Below are 17175 nucleotides of genomic sequence, written 5' to 3'. Positions count from 1 at the left end.
TATTTTGAAATATAATTCCGCGAGAGCCGTACAATATGTTTAAAGGGCCATTGACAGATCAATCGCTCCAATGTTCACTTAGTACAGCAAGGAATGCTCCTCCCTGCTGTATAAAGCCACAACTGGACTGAAACAATGGTAATTAGCAGTAAAAAAATTAAATAAATAACTTACATTGTGAGCTTGCGATGCATGACATCAGTCCAGCAGTCTGGCTTCTTCTTTTTCCTGCGCATGACTGGAAGCTGGCATTCTTCCCACCTGATGTTGAGAGAATGCCAGCTTTGAGGCATTTGCAGAAGAAAGAAGATGGAACGTTGGACATGTCACACAACGCATTGTAAGTTATGTCAATTATCTATTTTATTATTTTACAAATCTCTATGCACACTGCACATACCTTATTTAAAGTAAAAAACAAAATGGGAACAAATACAATATTTAATATTTATTCTTCCTCTTTCTCTCTCTCCCTTTCTCTCTGTCCTTGTCTTTCTAATTCTCTCTCTCTCTTTCTCTGTCCTCTCTTTCTCTTTCTTTCTCTCTTTCTTTATCTCTCTTCTCTCTTTCACTCACTCTTTGTATCTCTCCCTTTCTCTCTCCCTCTCTCTGTCTCCTGCTTTCTCTCTCTCTCTCCCTTTCTATCTCTCTTCTTCCTTTCTCTCTCCCTCTTTCCCTTTCTCTCCCCCCTCTCTCTTTCTTTCTCTCTCTTCTCTTTCTTTCTCTCTGTCCCTCTCTTTCTTTCTCTCTGTCCCTCTTTCTTTCACTCTGTCCCTCTCTTTCTTTCTCTCTGTCCCTCTTTCTTTCTCTGTCCCTCTTTCTCTCAGTCCCTCTCTTTCTTTCTCTGTCCCTCTTTCTTTCTCTCTGTCCCTCTCTTGCTCCTGAGTGGGCCGGGCCGGAAGACCCCGCGTGGAGCCCTCGCGACGCCTCACCTGGATTTTTATACCGGAGGAAGGGAGGGAGGCATTCCTTCATGCACCCCCCCTCGCCTTCCCCTCCCTGGCCCGGAGCTCCTCCCCTTTTTAATTGCTCCAGCTATCAAAAGGGCGATTACCATCGGCTCCCCTGTCACCCGGGCGGCATTTCCTCCACGCCCCTAAACGAAGCGGGGGGTGGGGGGGCTGTCAAAAGCACAGACTCCCGGCTGCTTCCGAAGCGAAACTTTTTTTTCTCTTTTGTCTTGCTGGAAATTCCGGCGGCGATTCTCACCTGCTGCAAGTCCCCGGGACGCCTCGGCTGCAGGTTGCAAAGCTCCCCCCCCTACACTCTGGGAGCGGTGACTCACCAGGAGAAGACCCACGCGGCTCCTCTGGGGGCCTTGCGGAAGGCGGCGGCGGAAGCTCCCATGGCTGGCGCTGGGTGTGAGGGAGGATGCTTTCTGCGCGGGCGGAGGCCCACCCTCGCCGGAAGAGCTGCCCATCTAGCAGTCCCGCTGCCCCATTGGCCGGCAGGGGATGATGGGCAAGGGACGCCTCGGGGAAGGAGGGCAGGGTGGGAAGGGAAGGAGGGGGCTGGCGGGGGTTTAGGGAAGGGGAGCCGAGGCCAGCCTTGCAGCTCCTCGGCGGGAGGAGTCGAAAGCCACCAGGAGAAGACTGGGCTCAGCAGCAGAAGCGCCGCCCCCGCCCCCCCCATTATTCAGGCTCTCTTCGGGGTTGGGGAGTTTTTGGCGGGCGCCGGGGCCCGGGCCATAGACAGGTAGGAGCCCTGTCTGCGAGCCAGATACGGCCATCAAAAGAGCCATATCTGGCTCGCGAGCCATAGGTTCACGACCCCTGGTCTAGGTCATCTGGCTAGCATTTTTAGTCTGTTCAGCTTCAGCATATTATTTTATCCCCTGGCTAGGGCTAAAAAAGCCTTTTTCAGAGGGAGTAGGAATGAAAACCAGCCTGCAAAGACTTAGGGCAGGAAAAAAACTTCTTCGGAGAGAGTAGGAAGTCGGGGGATCATTAGCACCTAGTTAGGGCTGGGAAAAATGCTTTGAAAAAGCTATATATAAAGTATATACAGTGAACCCTCGAGTTTCGCGTCCTCAAGGATCGCGAAAGGGCTATTTCGCGAGTTTTCAACCCGGAAGTAAACTCCACCATCTGCGCATGCGTGCCCTTCCACGCATGCGTAGATGGTGGAGTTTCCCCGCCGGGCAGAGGCTTCCCTGGGTCTTCCCCCTCTTGCCCCCGTAAGACCCCAGCGGCGGCGCGAGCAACGGCGTGGGCGGGCGGGCGGCACGCGCGGGGACACCCCAGCTCGGCTCCCCAGCTGGGAAGCGGCCCCAGCAACAGCGTGGGCGGGCGGGCGGTGCCCGCGCGCTTGGGGACATCGCAGCTCCGCTCCCCAGCTGGGGAGCCGAGCTAGGGAGTCCCCACCGCGCGCGCGTTGCTGGGGAAAGCGCGCGCGCTTGGGGACATCGCAGCTCCGCTCCCCAGCTGGGAAGCGGAGCTAGGGAGTCCCCAAGCACGTGCGCTTTCCCCAGCAACGCGCGCGCGGTGGGGACTCCCTAGCTCGGCTCCCCAGCTGGAGAGCGGAGCTGCGATGTCCCCAAGCGCGCGGGCACCGCCCGCCCACGCTGTTGCTGGGGCCGCTTCCCAGCTGGGGAGCCGAGCTAGGGAGTCCCCACCCGCGCGCGCGTTGCTGGGGAAAGCGCGCGCGCTTGGGGACTCCTAGCTCCGCTTCCCAGCTGGGGAGCAGAGCTGCGATGTCCCCAAGCGCGCGCGCTTTCCCCAGCAATGCGCGCGCGGTGGGGACTCCCTAGCTCGGCTCCCCAGCTGGGAAGCGGCCCCAGCAACAGCGTGAGCAACGGGGTGGGCGGGCGCAAGCAACGGGGTGGGCGGGCGAAGGGCGGGCGGCAGTGGAAGCAAAAACACCATCTGCGCACGCGCAGATGGTGTTTTTACTTCCGCACCGCTACTTCGCTAAAAATCGATCATCGCGTGGGGTCCTGGAACGGAACCCTCGCGATGATCGAGGGTTCACTGTATATAAAAGCTATATATAAAGTATAAGACATACTCAAATTTTAAGCCTCTTTATCCATGCTTTCTTGAGCTAATTTCAGTCAGTGGCAACAATAATAGAATTTTTATTTGTTTTATTTATTTATTTATTTATTTATTTATTTATTTATTTATTTATTTATTAGATTTGTATGCTGCCCCTCTCCGAAGACTCGGGGCGGCTAACAACAATGAAAAGACAATGAAAACAAATCTAATATTAAAAATAATATAAAATTTAGCCACTCTTTTAATTGGCTTTCTCTAATTTCAAGGTTTCAATGAAGGAAGGAAGGAAGATAGAATGAACATCAAATACAGGGGTACTCTACTTAAGAATGCCTCTACTTAAGAACTTTTCTAGATAAGAACTGAGTGTTCAAGATTTTTTTGCCTCTTCTTAACCATTTTCTAGTTAAGGACCCGAGCCCGGAAGAATTTCCCAGGAAATTTGAGAGCAGCATGAAGGCCCGGCCAATTTTCTGCCATTCCTCCTTTAATCCCGGCCATCTTGGGCTTTTCTGGGCTGCCAAAGGAGCCTTTCAGTGGCACTTAAGGAGGCTTTGGCAGCCCAGAGCAAACAGAGCATTTTCCTTTCGCTGGGTGCTTGGAGAGGGAATAAACCACTTCGCTGTTGCAACTCCCTCGCACTGCCTCATGCGAGGTTGCCTCCCGGAGCGTATGGGTGCGGAAAGGCAAAAGAGTGCGGAAAGGCAAAAGGGGGCGCTTCGCCCTTGCCGAATCAACTCGACTTCAGCCAAACAGAGGAGTCACCACAGTGAAGGAAAGGCGTCGGCTACAAAGCAAGCGAACGAGAGAAGAGGGGAGCCCTTCAGCATGGAAAGGAAGAGGAAACAGGTAGCAGGTAGCAGCAGCCTTTCAATCAACGGAATGGGAGGTTCCCCCCTCTTGCCCGCCAGGGTTTTTCTCTCTGGCGCAGTGCATCGTGCAGAATGCAGCTGCGAGAGCAGTCATGGGCCTACCCAGGTATGCCCATGTTTCACCATCACTCCGCAGTCTGCATTGGCTGCCGATCAGTTTCCGGTCACAATTCAAAGTGTTGGTTATGACCTTTAAAGCCCTTCATGGCACTGGACCAGAATATCTCCGAGACCGCCTTCTGTCGCACGAATCCCAGCGACCGATTAGGTCCCACAGAGTGGGCCTCCTCCGGGTCCCGTCAACTAAACAATGTCGGTTGGCGGGCCCCAGGGGGAGAGCCTTCTCTGTGGCGGCACCGACTCTCTGGAACCAACTCCCCCCGGAGATCAGAACTGCCCCTACTCTTCCTGCCTTCCGTAAATTCCTCAAAACCCACCTTTGCCGTCAGGCATGGGGAAACTAAACATCTTCCCCTGGGCACGTTGAATTTATATATGGTATGCTTGTGTGTGTGTGTGTGTATGTTAGTATAGGGGTTTTTCTTAAATTTATAATATTTTAATTAACTGGATTATGTATTGGATTGTCTTTTCACTTGTTGTGAGCCGCCCCGAGTTTTCGGAGAGGGGCGGCATACAAATCCAAATAATAAATAAATAAAATAAATAAATAAATGGCTGGCGTGTGCTCCTTGCCACCTCGGAGTCCCTCTTTTTTTTTTAAGCCTGGATTTTTTAAAATTTTCCTCTCCTCACCTTCTTCCTTCAGCAGCGACTGTCCTCCTCCTCCTCCTCCCACCCAAATTCCGAGCTTTTATTTCTTTCCTAATGGGTTTGCACGCATTATTTGCTTTTACATTGATTCCTATGGGAAAAATTACTTCTACTTATAAATGTTTCTACTTAAGAACCTGGTCACGGAACAAATTAAGTTCTTAAGTATAGAGGTACATTGATCTAATTTAGGACATTTTAAATGGATTTTTCAAGCTTAGCAGATTCTGTACACCTACCGTGTTTCCCCGATAGTAAGGCAGTGTCTTACTATCTTTTTACCCCCAAAAGCCCCACTGTGTCTTACTTTGGGGGTATGTGTTATATTGTCCCGGGCACCGGGGCCGGCTCGTCTTCGGGCTTCGGCCCGGGCGAGGCCTCTTCTCCTCCGGGCGGGCGGCGTTAGGCGGCGTTGCGCGGCAGGCGCGGCTGCCTGTCGGGCCCGGCCTCCATCCCTCCTGCGCCGCGGCGGGGCCGGTCCGTGATGCGTGTCCTGGGGGCGCCCGGCTGCCCGGCTCCGGAGGCTGCGGCTCCTCCTGCTGCTGCCCAACGCCGAGGATGCCCCGCACCCAGCCCGGCTACGGCAGCAGGCATGCAGGCAGCCCCAGGCGCGGCGGGGAGAGCAAAGGCGGCTTCGGCCCGGGCGAGGCCTCTTCTCCTCCGGGCGGGCGGCGTTAGGCGGCGTTGCGCGGCAGGCACGGCTGCCCGAAGGAGAAGAGGCCTCGCCCGGGCCGAAGCCGCCTTTGCTCTCCCCGCCGCGCCTGGGGCTGCCTGCCTGCCTGCTGCCATAGCTGGGCTGGGCGCGGGGCATCCTCGGCGTTGGGCAGCAGGCAGGCAGGCAGCCCCAGGCGCGGCGGGGAGAGCAAAGGCGGCTTCGGCCCGGGCGAGGCCTCTTCTCCTCCGGGTGGGCGGCGTTAGGCGGCGTTGCGCGGCAGGCGCGGCTGCCCGGAGGAGAAGAGGCCTCGCCCGGGCCGAAGCCGCCTTTGGTCTCCCCGCCGCGCCTGGGGCTGCCTGCCTGCCTGCTGCCCAACGCCGAGGATGCCCCGCGCCCAGCCCGGCTACGGCAGCAGGCAGGCAGCCCCAGGCGCGGCGGGGAGACCAAAGGCGGCTTCGGCCCGGGCGAGGCCTCTTCTCCTCCGGGTGGGCGGCGTTAGGCGGCGTTGCGCGGCAGGCGCGGCTGCCCGTCGGGCCCGGCCTCCATCCCTCCTGCGCCGCGGCGGGGCCGGTCTGCGATGCGCGTCCTGGGGGCACCCGGCTGGCCGGCTCCGGAGGCTGCGGCTCCTCCCGCTGCTGCCCAACACAGAGGATGCCCCGCGCCCAGCCCGGCTACGGCAGCAGGCAGGCAGGCAGCCCCAGGCACGGCGGGGAGAGCAAAGGCGGCGGCGGGAGTAGCGGACGCCTCCCTCGCTTTTAGTACTGTGTTTCCCCGAAAGTAAGACATATGTCTTACTTTCGGGGTATGGCTTATATTAGCCGACCCCCCTGAAACCCCCCATATGTCTTACAATCGGGGGGGTCTTACTATCGGGGAAACACGGTAGAAAAAGAGATGACACAGTAATGGAGAATGTTCCAGATTTGATAACTAATTTTATAGCATGCTGGTAGTATGGACTAGAAGGAAATGTGGAGTATTAGGAGGATTCAGAGTAGGTTGCCATTGATTCGCTGAAAGAGATGTGAAATAAAAAGGATATTAACTTTGGCTCCAACCATTTTATTTTATGGGCCATATACATGCATTTTTATCATAGATTTTGATTTGCTAGAGTTAGATTCTAGTTTTCATCCTAACAAGGATTCTGTGCATAAATAAAAAAATATTTATACATTCAAACAATGATATGATGTATGCTGGCAATTATAATTGCCAGCATACATCATATCATTGTTTAAATGTTTGAAAATATTCTTGCTCTAGGCTAGGGCAACTAGAAATTTAGTACAATTCTTGTATAAAAATTTGGTCTGCATCCCTTGTGAGGTATAATTTCAGGAATCTCAGTGACACAATAAATTATTTTCCTCTGGTAGTATCTTTCCTGAAAAATTCATTTTATTATGAGATTATCTACTGGGAGCAAGGGAAAATTAAAAACATTTATTTTTTAAACAAATAAGTTGTAATTGTTAAGTATAAAGTAAATAAAATTTGCATTAGAAAGATGTAAAATCTATATTCAACAGTGGAAAATGTTTAATAGTGGTACATATATGAATGAAATGTATCAATTAAGAGGGGTAAGGGATAAAGGAGAATAGCTAACATGTTGTACTGCAAAAAAATGGATACAAAATTAATTATCCTAACGTTTTTGTAATTAATTCCTACATAAAATTACATTAATTTCTTGCATTCACTGTAAGTATGGCTAATTCTGCGTCCATAGTGATCTAAAATAGTTCTAATCATCTTAAACTTCTAAGAAGTTGATTAATTTATATAGGTGCATGCAAATAATTTTTAATTTAAATCCTTACCAGGCTTTGTACTATCTGAAAATTTGGGGAAACTGTAGTTAAAAAAATGATTGAAGACTTACATTCCATAATACTGAGACCTTTTTCATTATTGGACTCCTTAGAACTAGATGTCTATGGAGATTCTCAGTCATCCAGGTCATGGTAGTCCCAATGGTGCTTTTTTAACAAGCTGCTGGACTTTCTGGTTATCAGAAAGTCCAGTTGCCTCTTGAAAAAGCACCTTTGGGTCTTCAGGTCCAGGTTTTCCATAAATGTAGCAGCTAGAATTATATGCAGTGAAGATTGGCTTAGCCAGCTTGAATTGTTTTTTTGTAAATAATATATTTAAACAATTGAACATTTAGTTCTTTGGCATGTTCGCTACTGGTGCTAACTAATAATGCATGTGGTTGAAGTCTAAAATAGTGTTTCTGCATTTTTTGTGTGGCTTTCATACTAATCTGATTGATGAACACACATACGCTTGAAGGGATTGGTAAATTGTCCACTGCCGATGGTAAAGCCTTCGCAGATCCTGAGGTGCTCCGAAGATTGACTTCTTCTGTCAGTTGTGCATTGGATGAAGCTGCTGCTGCACTGACACGGATGAGAGCAGAGAACAATCACAATGCAGGACAAGTGGACAAGTATGCATATTTATTTGTTTGTTTATTTATGTGTTTTGACGGGTAAAAGTAGCATTTGTGTTGCAATAGTTCAAAATTTAGTATATTTTGTAACTTATGGTTTTGTGTTCAGCATCTTAGAACTAAGGCAGATATCTAGATTTGAATTTTAGAAGTATAACTAGAATTATAAACCGACTTAGGGATCTCTGAGTCATGTTTATAATTTTGGCCTATGCAGAAGATTTATTCCAGAATTGTATGCTTATTTACGGAGAAGGGCGACCTATAAATCCAAATAATAAATAAATAAAAAGCAAACAAACCAACAAACAAAATTTGTAGGTTCACAGTGTCACAGTGGCAGTTATGAAAAAAGATCTCATCTTTATCTAATTTATTTCCTTCCAACTCTTCAGTTGTTATTTCTTCTGTATAATGCTTTGGGGTTTTTTTTTAATGCATATGAGTTATTGACATAAATTATAAAACAAATGTACACAATTTAACTATTTTTCTTTTTCCGTACTGAAAGAGCGGGTCCAGCACTCATGTGGGTTGCTCACTGTCCAACCCGCATAGGACCGAGCCTGTCTTTAAAAAGATTGCTGGATCCGCCCCTTCCCCAGAATTCACTCGGTCCTCCTACCAGCAGGACGCGTGGTGGCTCAGCTCCTCTCCAAACAAACATCTTCCCTTTTTCTTCTTCTCTCTAAAACCAACAGAAAAGATAAGTAATTAGTTCCTTCTTATCGGTAATTGAAGCAGTTTGGCTTTCAGCCAGCCCTCCTGGGCTCGGCTCCGAGCGGAGAAGCCGCGACGAGGCTATTAGTTAATTGCGCAATTGCTTTGCCTCCTTGCTATAGCCGACTGAGTTTTTCTATTGTTAAATCTGCCCGGCTGGGAGGTTTGTTATTACTAATTGGCTTCTGTTACCTCCTGCGGAGTGGGATGCTTTTACAAGGGCGCTTGTTTCTGTCCCCGGGACTTAGTCTGACTCTTATTTAGTTTCCTTGGCATGAAGGCCCTCAGCGTCCAGTAATTCTGGCACCATCGGCCCGCCCACGCACAGGCCGTTTGGCATCTTACAGTCCACCGCGTGGCCCAGAGTAGGCTGTGAGAGTCTGAGGCTTTTACTCCTGTACTAGTCATCTCAACCAGTGTGCCTTGGTTGCTTTATCAGTGAGGCCTAGCCCTTCTGGACTCATTGGCATGAATTCTGGATTCACCCAGATTGTCTTTGAGTGGCAGACGCTCCTGGGCCTAGGAGCTTGGGCCCCCTTCCTCTTGCGAATGTATTGGTTCAGACTATTGCTTCTCCCAAATGTTGGCTCTAGACCTTGTCCCTGTAATTTGTCCAGGCCATGGCTTCTTCTATTCCCAAAAGAGGCACTTCTTCCAGAAAGGACCTTAGGCCTACTAGTGATGAAATTGAAATTATACCCCAGGCCTCGTCGTCCTCCCTTGCAGCTCCCCCAGTGGCCAGGCCCACCAGAGCTGAAAAGAGAAGGGATAAAGCACTCCAAAAAAATCCATGAACAATCAGCTAAACATTAAGAGTGCAGGCCCAAGTACATGTTAGCTCACCTGAACTCCAGATCCCCTTGATCTGCCTCCCTCAGGTGTACCTGTCCTGTCTCTGGATGAGCCAAACCTAAACAGACCCCAACTTAATTTATGGGGCTTAGGTCCAGAGGTTCCAGACCATTTGAATTAAGATCCCTTAGAGCCTGATCCTTCCAGGGTCCACAGGCTTCCCTCTGATTTACCTACTTCTATTACTAACCTTCCTCCTGAGCTGCAATCTATGTTTTCTGCCTTATCTCAAGCCATCAATGTGCATTCCCATCCTTGTAGTCACTCTCATTTCAGATCCATGACTTCCTTCTCAACCTACAGAGTCCCACAAGAACCAGACTCTGAATCCTCTGAGGAGGAGAACGATGATGATGAAGATCCTGAAGACAGGAATGACCCCTTCCAAGGCCTGTCTGAGGATGAAGAATCTCAAATCAAAACTCCCCCATCCTCTACTATTTTTCCCTTTCAGTTGTTTAAATCTCTACTGCTCAAAGCTAGGGCAGCCACAGGCCTCTCAGGTCAGGACAAACCTGCACCGACCTCTGCAGCTCCACAAGAAGAAAATCTCCCCTTCTTCATGGAGGAGCAGGAAAATACTGAGGTCATCCCCATGCCTAAACTATTCAAGGAAGCTTTGTTGAAACCGTGGGATCACCCAACTGTACAAAATCTCACCTTCTTATGACAGCCTCCAGGCACCGGCACATATTCGAGTCTTCGGAGAGGGGCGGCATACAAGTCCAACTAATAAATAAATAAATAAATAAATCTTTTTATTTGTCCAAAGACAGTTGAGCCGGTCAAGACTCTGCATTCTGAAGCAGACATGCCTGGCAAGGCAGAAGAAGTCTTAAAGCCGGAAGACAAAGGTCTGGAGCAAATGCTCAAGAAATGTTTCCTGGCTAACACCTGAGCCATTAAATGCGCAGCGTCGGCATCCTTCTTTACTAGAGCCATGTTTCTGTGGTTACAGCAACTTCAACAGCATATCCCTCCCGATTACTTGAGGGGCCAGCAGGACCTCAACAAGGTCTTTGCAGCAGCCCAGTATGTTGCGGACACCACCCTGCAATCCTCTAGATTTGTGGCAAAATTGGTGGCTGCCTCAACAGTAGCCAGGAGTCTTCTCTGGCTCCGCCCCTGGCAAGCGGGAGTGAGGCAGAAGTGGAAGCTTTCCTTGGGTCCCCTAAATAGTAAGCTATTGGTGATTTGCTTGATCCTCTACTTACAGAAACCTCTGATAAGAAGAAAAGAAGCCGCCCCGAGTTTGCGGAGAGGGGCGGCATATAAATCCAATAAATCTAATCTAATCTATAAATCTAAAATCCTGGGTCCTAGCACCAAGAAGGCTACTAAAATGCTTCAGTCCTTTCGGCGGTCCACTCGCCAACAAGATCAGAGGTTTGTGTTTCAAAGGAACTCAGGTCAGTATAATTCCCGCTTTTGTTCCCAATCAGATAGGAGCCCCAGGAGCAGAGGGTCTCGATATCAGAGAGGCTTCTCCTCAAAGGCCTCAAAATGGTCCAGGTGATAATGACCACTCTATCCCCATTGGGGGGCGCTGGGCCTAGTTCGCTTCCAGCTGGCGCCGTACTTGTAAGGACCCCTGGGTTATTTCCACAGTGGAATGGGGGCTCCAATTGGAGTTTATCTCCATTCCCCCCAAACGTTTCATCTCTTGCCCTTCTCCTAGATCCCCTTCCTCCTGTCTCCGCATGGAGGAGGCGATCCAACATCTGCTTACTATCAGGGCTATCCAGCCAGTTTCACCCTCTCAGAGAGGACTTGGCTTCTACTCCATCCTCTTCATGGTCCCTAAGACCTCCGGAGGATGGAGAGCCATTTTGGATCTTAAAAAATTAAACCAGTACATTAAATACAGAAAATTCAGGATGCATTCCTTATCTTCTATCCTGGCTTTCATTCAACCGGGGGACTTCATGTCTTCCTTAGACCTTACGGAGGCTTATCTCCATATTCCCATTTTAAAAGGCCACAGGCAATTTCTCCGCTTTGCCTTTCCGGGCAAACACTATCAGTACAAGGCTATGCCTTTCGGCCTGTCCCCGGCCCCTTGAGTCTTTACCAAGGTCTTGGGCGCCTTGGCTGCTCATATCCGGGCTACCCCTATTCATATTCTGTGTTATTTAGATGACATTTTAGTTCACGGTCCCTCCAAAGAGGGCACCCGTACAGATCTTCAGTTATCCATGTCTAACCTACAGGAGCATGGTTTCTCCATCAATATAAAAAAAAGTCAGCTTCATCCTTCCACGTCCATTCAGTACCTGGGGGCAGTCATAGATTCCCACCTATCTCAGGTTTTCCTTTCTACTGAGAGGAAGATCAGCATCAAAGAGCTTATTTCTCAAATTGAATCCCAAAGAAAGGTATCCATCGCCTCCCTGTCTTCCCTACTGGGAAATATGGTGTCCTGTATTGGCATCGTTCCCTGGGCACGTCTTCATGCCAGGGAACTCCAATGGCTCTTGTTGCCATTCCAGAGATCAGGAATCAGCAACTCGGCACCCTCTATTCTCGTTCCTCCTGTCGTCCTGAGATCCCTCTCATGGTGGACCTCCTCCACCCTGGACAAAGGATCCCTATTCAAGATTCTAAACTTTACCATCACCACGGATGCCAGTCTGATGGGCTGGGGAGCCCACGCTCTGGGCCTGATAGCCTAGGGCACGTGGTCAATGGAAGAGTCAACCAAGCCAATCAATTGGCTGGAACTGAGAGCAGTGTTGCTAGCCCTCAAGAAGTTCAAATCACACATCCTCAACTGACATGTCCCGATCCTAATGGACAATATGGTGACGAAGAGCCACATCTGCAGACAAGGAGGCACCCAGTCCAAGGCCCTGATGCAGGAAGCACTGAAACTGGGTCTTTGGGCAGAAAGACATCTGCAGTCTCTGTCGGCCAACCACATATTGGGAATCCTCAATGTTCAGGCGGACTGGCTCTCCCGATCAACTCTGGATCCAGGAGAGTGGAGTCTCCATCCAGATCTATTCCAGCAGATCTGCCTCAAATTTGGTCACCCGTCGCTAGACCTATTCGCGACCGCGACCAACACTCAGCTCCCTCAGTTCTATTCCAGATTCCCGTCCCCAGGAGCAGAAGCAACCAACGCACTCAGAACTCCTTGGCCTCCAGGTCCACTATATGCCTTTCCACCAATTCCAATCCTGCCAGACGTAATCTACAAGATTCTCCTCGAGCAGGCCCAGGTGATAGTCCAGACCCGGAGTGATTCCACCTCACCGCTTGGTTGTTATCTGGTGCGACCTATACCTTCGAGGTTACGACCCAAACACCGTGGAAGTGATCCTAAAATCTAGAAGAATATCTACCAACAGGATCTATGACCATACCTGGTCTAAATTCCACCAGTGGTGTACACAGGAAGGCCTCTCCCCCTTGTGTATCCCCATTCAGAGGATTGTGTCCTTCCTCATGAAAGGCTTTCATCAAGGTCTCTCAGTCAACACTATCCGGCGGCATCTAGCAGCCTTATCCTCAGTCTTGGCAGGACCCCGAAGATAACCGCTGCGTAGTTTCCCTGAAGTAGAAGAGCTGTTAAGAGGCATCTCAAACCTCAGGCCTCCCACTTTCCATAGATATCCGTCCTGGGACTTACCTCGAGTACTGCACTATCTTACTCAGGCACCATACGAACCGCTAAGTTCTGCTTCCTTCAGACACTTGTCCTACAAGGTAGCATTCCTGGTGGCAATCATCTCCGCCAGACGCATTTCTGAGCTAGCGGCTCATTCCATTCACCAGGACTTATGCCAGTTCCATCCAGACAAAGTAGTACTTCGATTGGACCCCACCTTTCTACCAAAGATCAGCTCCATATTCCACAGATCCCAGGACATTGTATTGCCTTCCTTCTGCTCCAACCAAAACCATCTTTCCATCAGATGGCACACTTTGGATCTCACAAGAGCTCTGCGGATATATATCCAACGAACCAGGACCTTTCGTAGATCAGAAGCCTTATTTATAGCCTTCCACCCCAGATCCCTGGGGACCAAGGTCTCGTCCACTGTATTAAGCCGTTGGATCCAAGGTACAATCTCCAAAGCGTATGAGTCAGCATCCCTCAATGCGCAACAATGCATCACGGCACACTCTATAAGAAGTGCAGCTACAACAGCAGCTTGGGCAACTCAAGCCTCCTTGGAAGAAGTTTACAAGGCGGCCACATGGGCCTCTCCCAATTCATTTATAAGGCACTATAAAATCGACTCTTATGCTTCACCAGATGCTGCCTTCGGCAGAAGAGTCCTCCAATCCGTTATCTCTCGTGATAGCCAACTAATCCCTCCCTAGGGACACATCTATTGGGTATGTCCCACCTGATTGCTGGACCCGCTCTTTCAGTACGGAAAATAGGCGTTGATTGCTTACCTGAACGCCTCGTACGTTGAGCGGGTACACCAGTCACTTCCCTTCCTATATACTACTGACTGGTTATGCATTTTTCCTTCCTTTCTTATCTATGAGAGTAGAACACTATTTGAGCCACCACTTTTCGAGCCTAAGTCTACGGATTCGCGAATTCTGGAGAAGGGGCGGATCCAGCAATTTTTTTTAAAGACAGACTTGGTCTTATGCAGATTGGACAGCGAGCAACCCACGTGACTGCTGTAACCCGCTCAGCGTACGAGAACAGGCGTTCAGGTAAGCAATCAACGCCTATTGCAATAATGTGATAGGAACACTTTTATTAAAGAACTCTTGAAATTATACAGTAGATAGTACAATTATGCAAGTGGACAGTCATCAGTATTTTGTATTTTGAAGATAATTCTATCTAGGAAAAGAAGTCAGTATTTTTAACATATTTTTTACTATTACTGAATACATACACTATTTAAATACCTGCTGATTTTAACTATAGTGGGGAAAAAAGTATTTAGCCAGACACCAATTGTGCAAATTCTCCCACTTAAAAAGAGAGACCTGTAATTGACATCATAGGTAGACCTCAACTATGAGAGACAAAATGAAAAAACACATCCAGAAAATCACATTGTCTGATTTTGAAAGAATTTATTTGCAAATTATGGTGGAAAATAAATATTTGTTCATCTACAAACAAGCAAGATTTCTGGCTCTCACAGACGTGTAACTTCTTTAAGAGGCTCCTCTGTCCTCCACTTATTACCTGTAGTAATGGCACCTGTTTGAACTTGTTGTCAATATAAAAGACACTTATCCACAACCTCAAATGGTCATACTCCAAACTCCACTATGGTGAAGACCAAAGAGCTGTCAAAGGACACCAGAAACAAAATTGTAGCCCTACACCAGGCTGGGAAGACTGAATCTGCAATAGGCAAGTAGCTTGGTGTGAAGAAATCAACGGTGGGAGCAATAATTAGAAAATGGAAGACATGCAGAACCACTGATAATCTACCTCGATCTGGAGCTGCACGCAAGATCTCACCCCATGGGGTCAAAATGATCACAAGAACAGTGAGCAAAAATCCCAGAACCACGCGGGGGGGACTTAGTGAATGACCTGCAGAGAGTTGGGACCAACATAACAAAGGCTACCATCAGTAACACACTATGGCACCAGGGACTCAAATACTGCAGTGCCAGACATGTCCCTCTGCTTAAGCCAGTACATGGTCGGGCCCATCTGAAGTTTGCTTGAGAGCATTTAGATGATCCAGAAGGGTATTGGGAGAATGTCGTATGGTCAGATGAAACCAAAGTGGAACTGTTGGGTAACAGAACTTGTCGTGTTTGGAGAAGAAAGAATGTTGAATTGCATCCAAAAAACACTATACCTACTGTGAAGCATGGGGATGGCAACATCATGCGTTGGGGCTGTTTCTCTGCAAAGGGACAAGGACCACTGATCTGTGTATATGAAAGAATGAATGGGGCCATGCATTGTGAGATTTTGAGTGCAAACTTCCTTCCATCAGCAAGGGCATTGGAGATGAAATGTGGCTGGGTCTTTCAGCATGACAGTGATCCCAAGCATACCGCCGGGGCAACAAAGGAATGCCTTTGTAAGAGTGGCCTAGCTAGTCTCCAGATCGCAACCCTATAGAAAATCTTTGGAGGGAATTGAGAATCCATGTTGCCCAGCAACAGCCCTGAAACATCACTGCTCAATAAGAGATCTGCATGGAGGAATTGCCCATCATACCAGCAACAGTGTACAGTGTTCCCTCGATTTTCGCGGGGGATGCGTTCCAAGATCGCCCACGGAAGTTGAATTTCCGCGAAGTAGAGATGCGGAAGTAAATACACTATTTTTGGCTATGAACAGTATCACAAACCTTCCCTTAACACTTTAAACCCCTGAATTGCAATTTCCCATTCCCTTAGCAACCATTTAGATTATTACTCACCATGTTTATTTATTAAAGTTTATTTTTAAAAATATTTATTAAAGGCAGATGAAAGTTTGGCGATGACGTATGACATCATTGATCGAGAAAAACCATGGTATAGGGAAAAAACCCGCGAAGTATTTTTTAATTAATATTTTTGAAAAACCGTGGTATAGACTTTTCGCGAAATTTGAACCCGCGAAAATCAAGGGAACACTGTATATCAACCTTGTGAAGACTTACAGAAAATGTTTGACCTCTGTCATTGCCGATAAAGGATATATAACAAAGTATTGAGATGAACCTTTGTTGTCGACCAAATATTTATTTTCCACCATAATTTTCCACCATAATTACAAAAAAATAAATTTTCCAAATCAGACAATGTGATTTTCTGGATTTGTTTTTTTCATTTTGTCTCTCATAATTCAGGTCTACCTATGATGTCAATTACAGGCGTCTCTCATCTTTTTAAGTGGGAGAACTTGCACAATTGGTATCTGACTAAATATTTCTTCCCTCACTATGTCCATGTTTTGTTCACAAATAATTTTATTAAATGACTTCTTTTCCCTTCTATAATTGTGCATTTGATATTTACATTCTAAGTTCATTAAGAACCCCAAGCTTAATCTTTCTTATATACAGTGGTACCTCGGTACTCGAACGCTTCCTTTCTCGTACATTTCGGATAACAAACAAAATTTTCGGCAAAAATTTGCTTCGGTATCTGAACAAAAATTCAGATACCGAACAGCCAGAGAAAATTTTGTTCATTATCTGAAATGTAATCCCGGCAGCTTCAGGGGGGCTGAGGAGCTCTCTAAGAGCTCCAAGCTGCAGGAAGGGTGGGGGCTGCTGAAATCTTGGCAGCTTCTGGGGGCTCCTTTCCTTATTGCTTCCTTTTATTACCTGTAAGCAGCTTCAAAAACTTTCTCCTTCCCTGTGGCTCCAACACGCGGCGATTTCCCTTCCAGTAGCAAGAGCGCCGGGAACGTCACGTGGTGAAGGGAAGCCGACGGAGCCATCTCAGCAATTGCTGCCGCTCCAGCAGCTTCCCTTCATTACGTGACGTTCCCGGCGCTCTTGCTACTGGAAGGGAAATCGCCGCGTGTTGGAGCCACAGGGAAGGAGAAAGTTTTTGAAGCTGCTTACAGGTAATAAAAGGAAGCAATCAGGAAAGGAGCCCCCAGAAGCTGCCAAGATTTCAGCAGCCCCCACCCTTCCTGCAGCTTGGAGCTCTTAGAGAGCTCCTCAGCCCCCCTGAAGCTGCCGGGATGGCAGCTTCTGGGGGCTCCTTTCCTCATTGCTTCCAGCAGCCCCCACCTTTCCTGCAGCTTGGAGTAGCGAATTTATTTATCCCATTGGAAATAAAGAAAATAGATTTAATTGGTTCCCAGCGAGTTAACGGGCTGGGAACCAATTAAATCCATTTCCATTATTTCCTATGGGATAAATAAATTCGGTACTCGACCAAATCGGTTCTCGACAA

General features: G+C 48.3%; 1 protein-coding gene across 8 annotated transcripts in view; it reads left to right on the top strand.

Annotated features, from left to right (window-relative positions):
• ANKHD1 (ankyrin repeat and KH domain containing 1) overlaps nt 1–17175 on the top strand; it is a 153067-nt gene that overhangs the window by 29859 nt on the left and 106033 nt on the right. For all 8 annotated transcript variants that reach the window (XM_070746954.1, XM_070746949.1, XM_070746947.1 and 5 more), the window contains exon 3: nt 7599–7755. In XM_070746954.1, the coding sequence (XP_070603055.1) occupies nt 7599–7755 (157 nt within the window). The remainder of the gene's footprint in view (nt 1–7598; nt 7756–17175) is intronic.

The sequence above is a fragment of the Erythrolamprus reginae genome, chromosome 3 (genome assembly GCF_031021105.1).
Source record: "Erythrolamprus reginae isolate rEryReg1 chromosome 3, rEryReg1.hap1, whole genome shotgun sequence".
Taxonomy (NCBI): Eukaryota; Metazoa; Chordata; class Lepidosauria; order Squamata; family Dipsadidae; genus Erythrolamprus; species Erythrolamprus reginae.
This window is presented reverse-complemented; position numbering and strand designations above follow the sequence as displayed.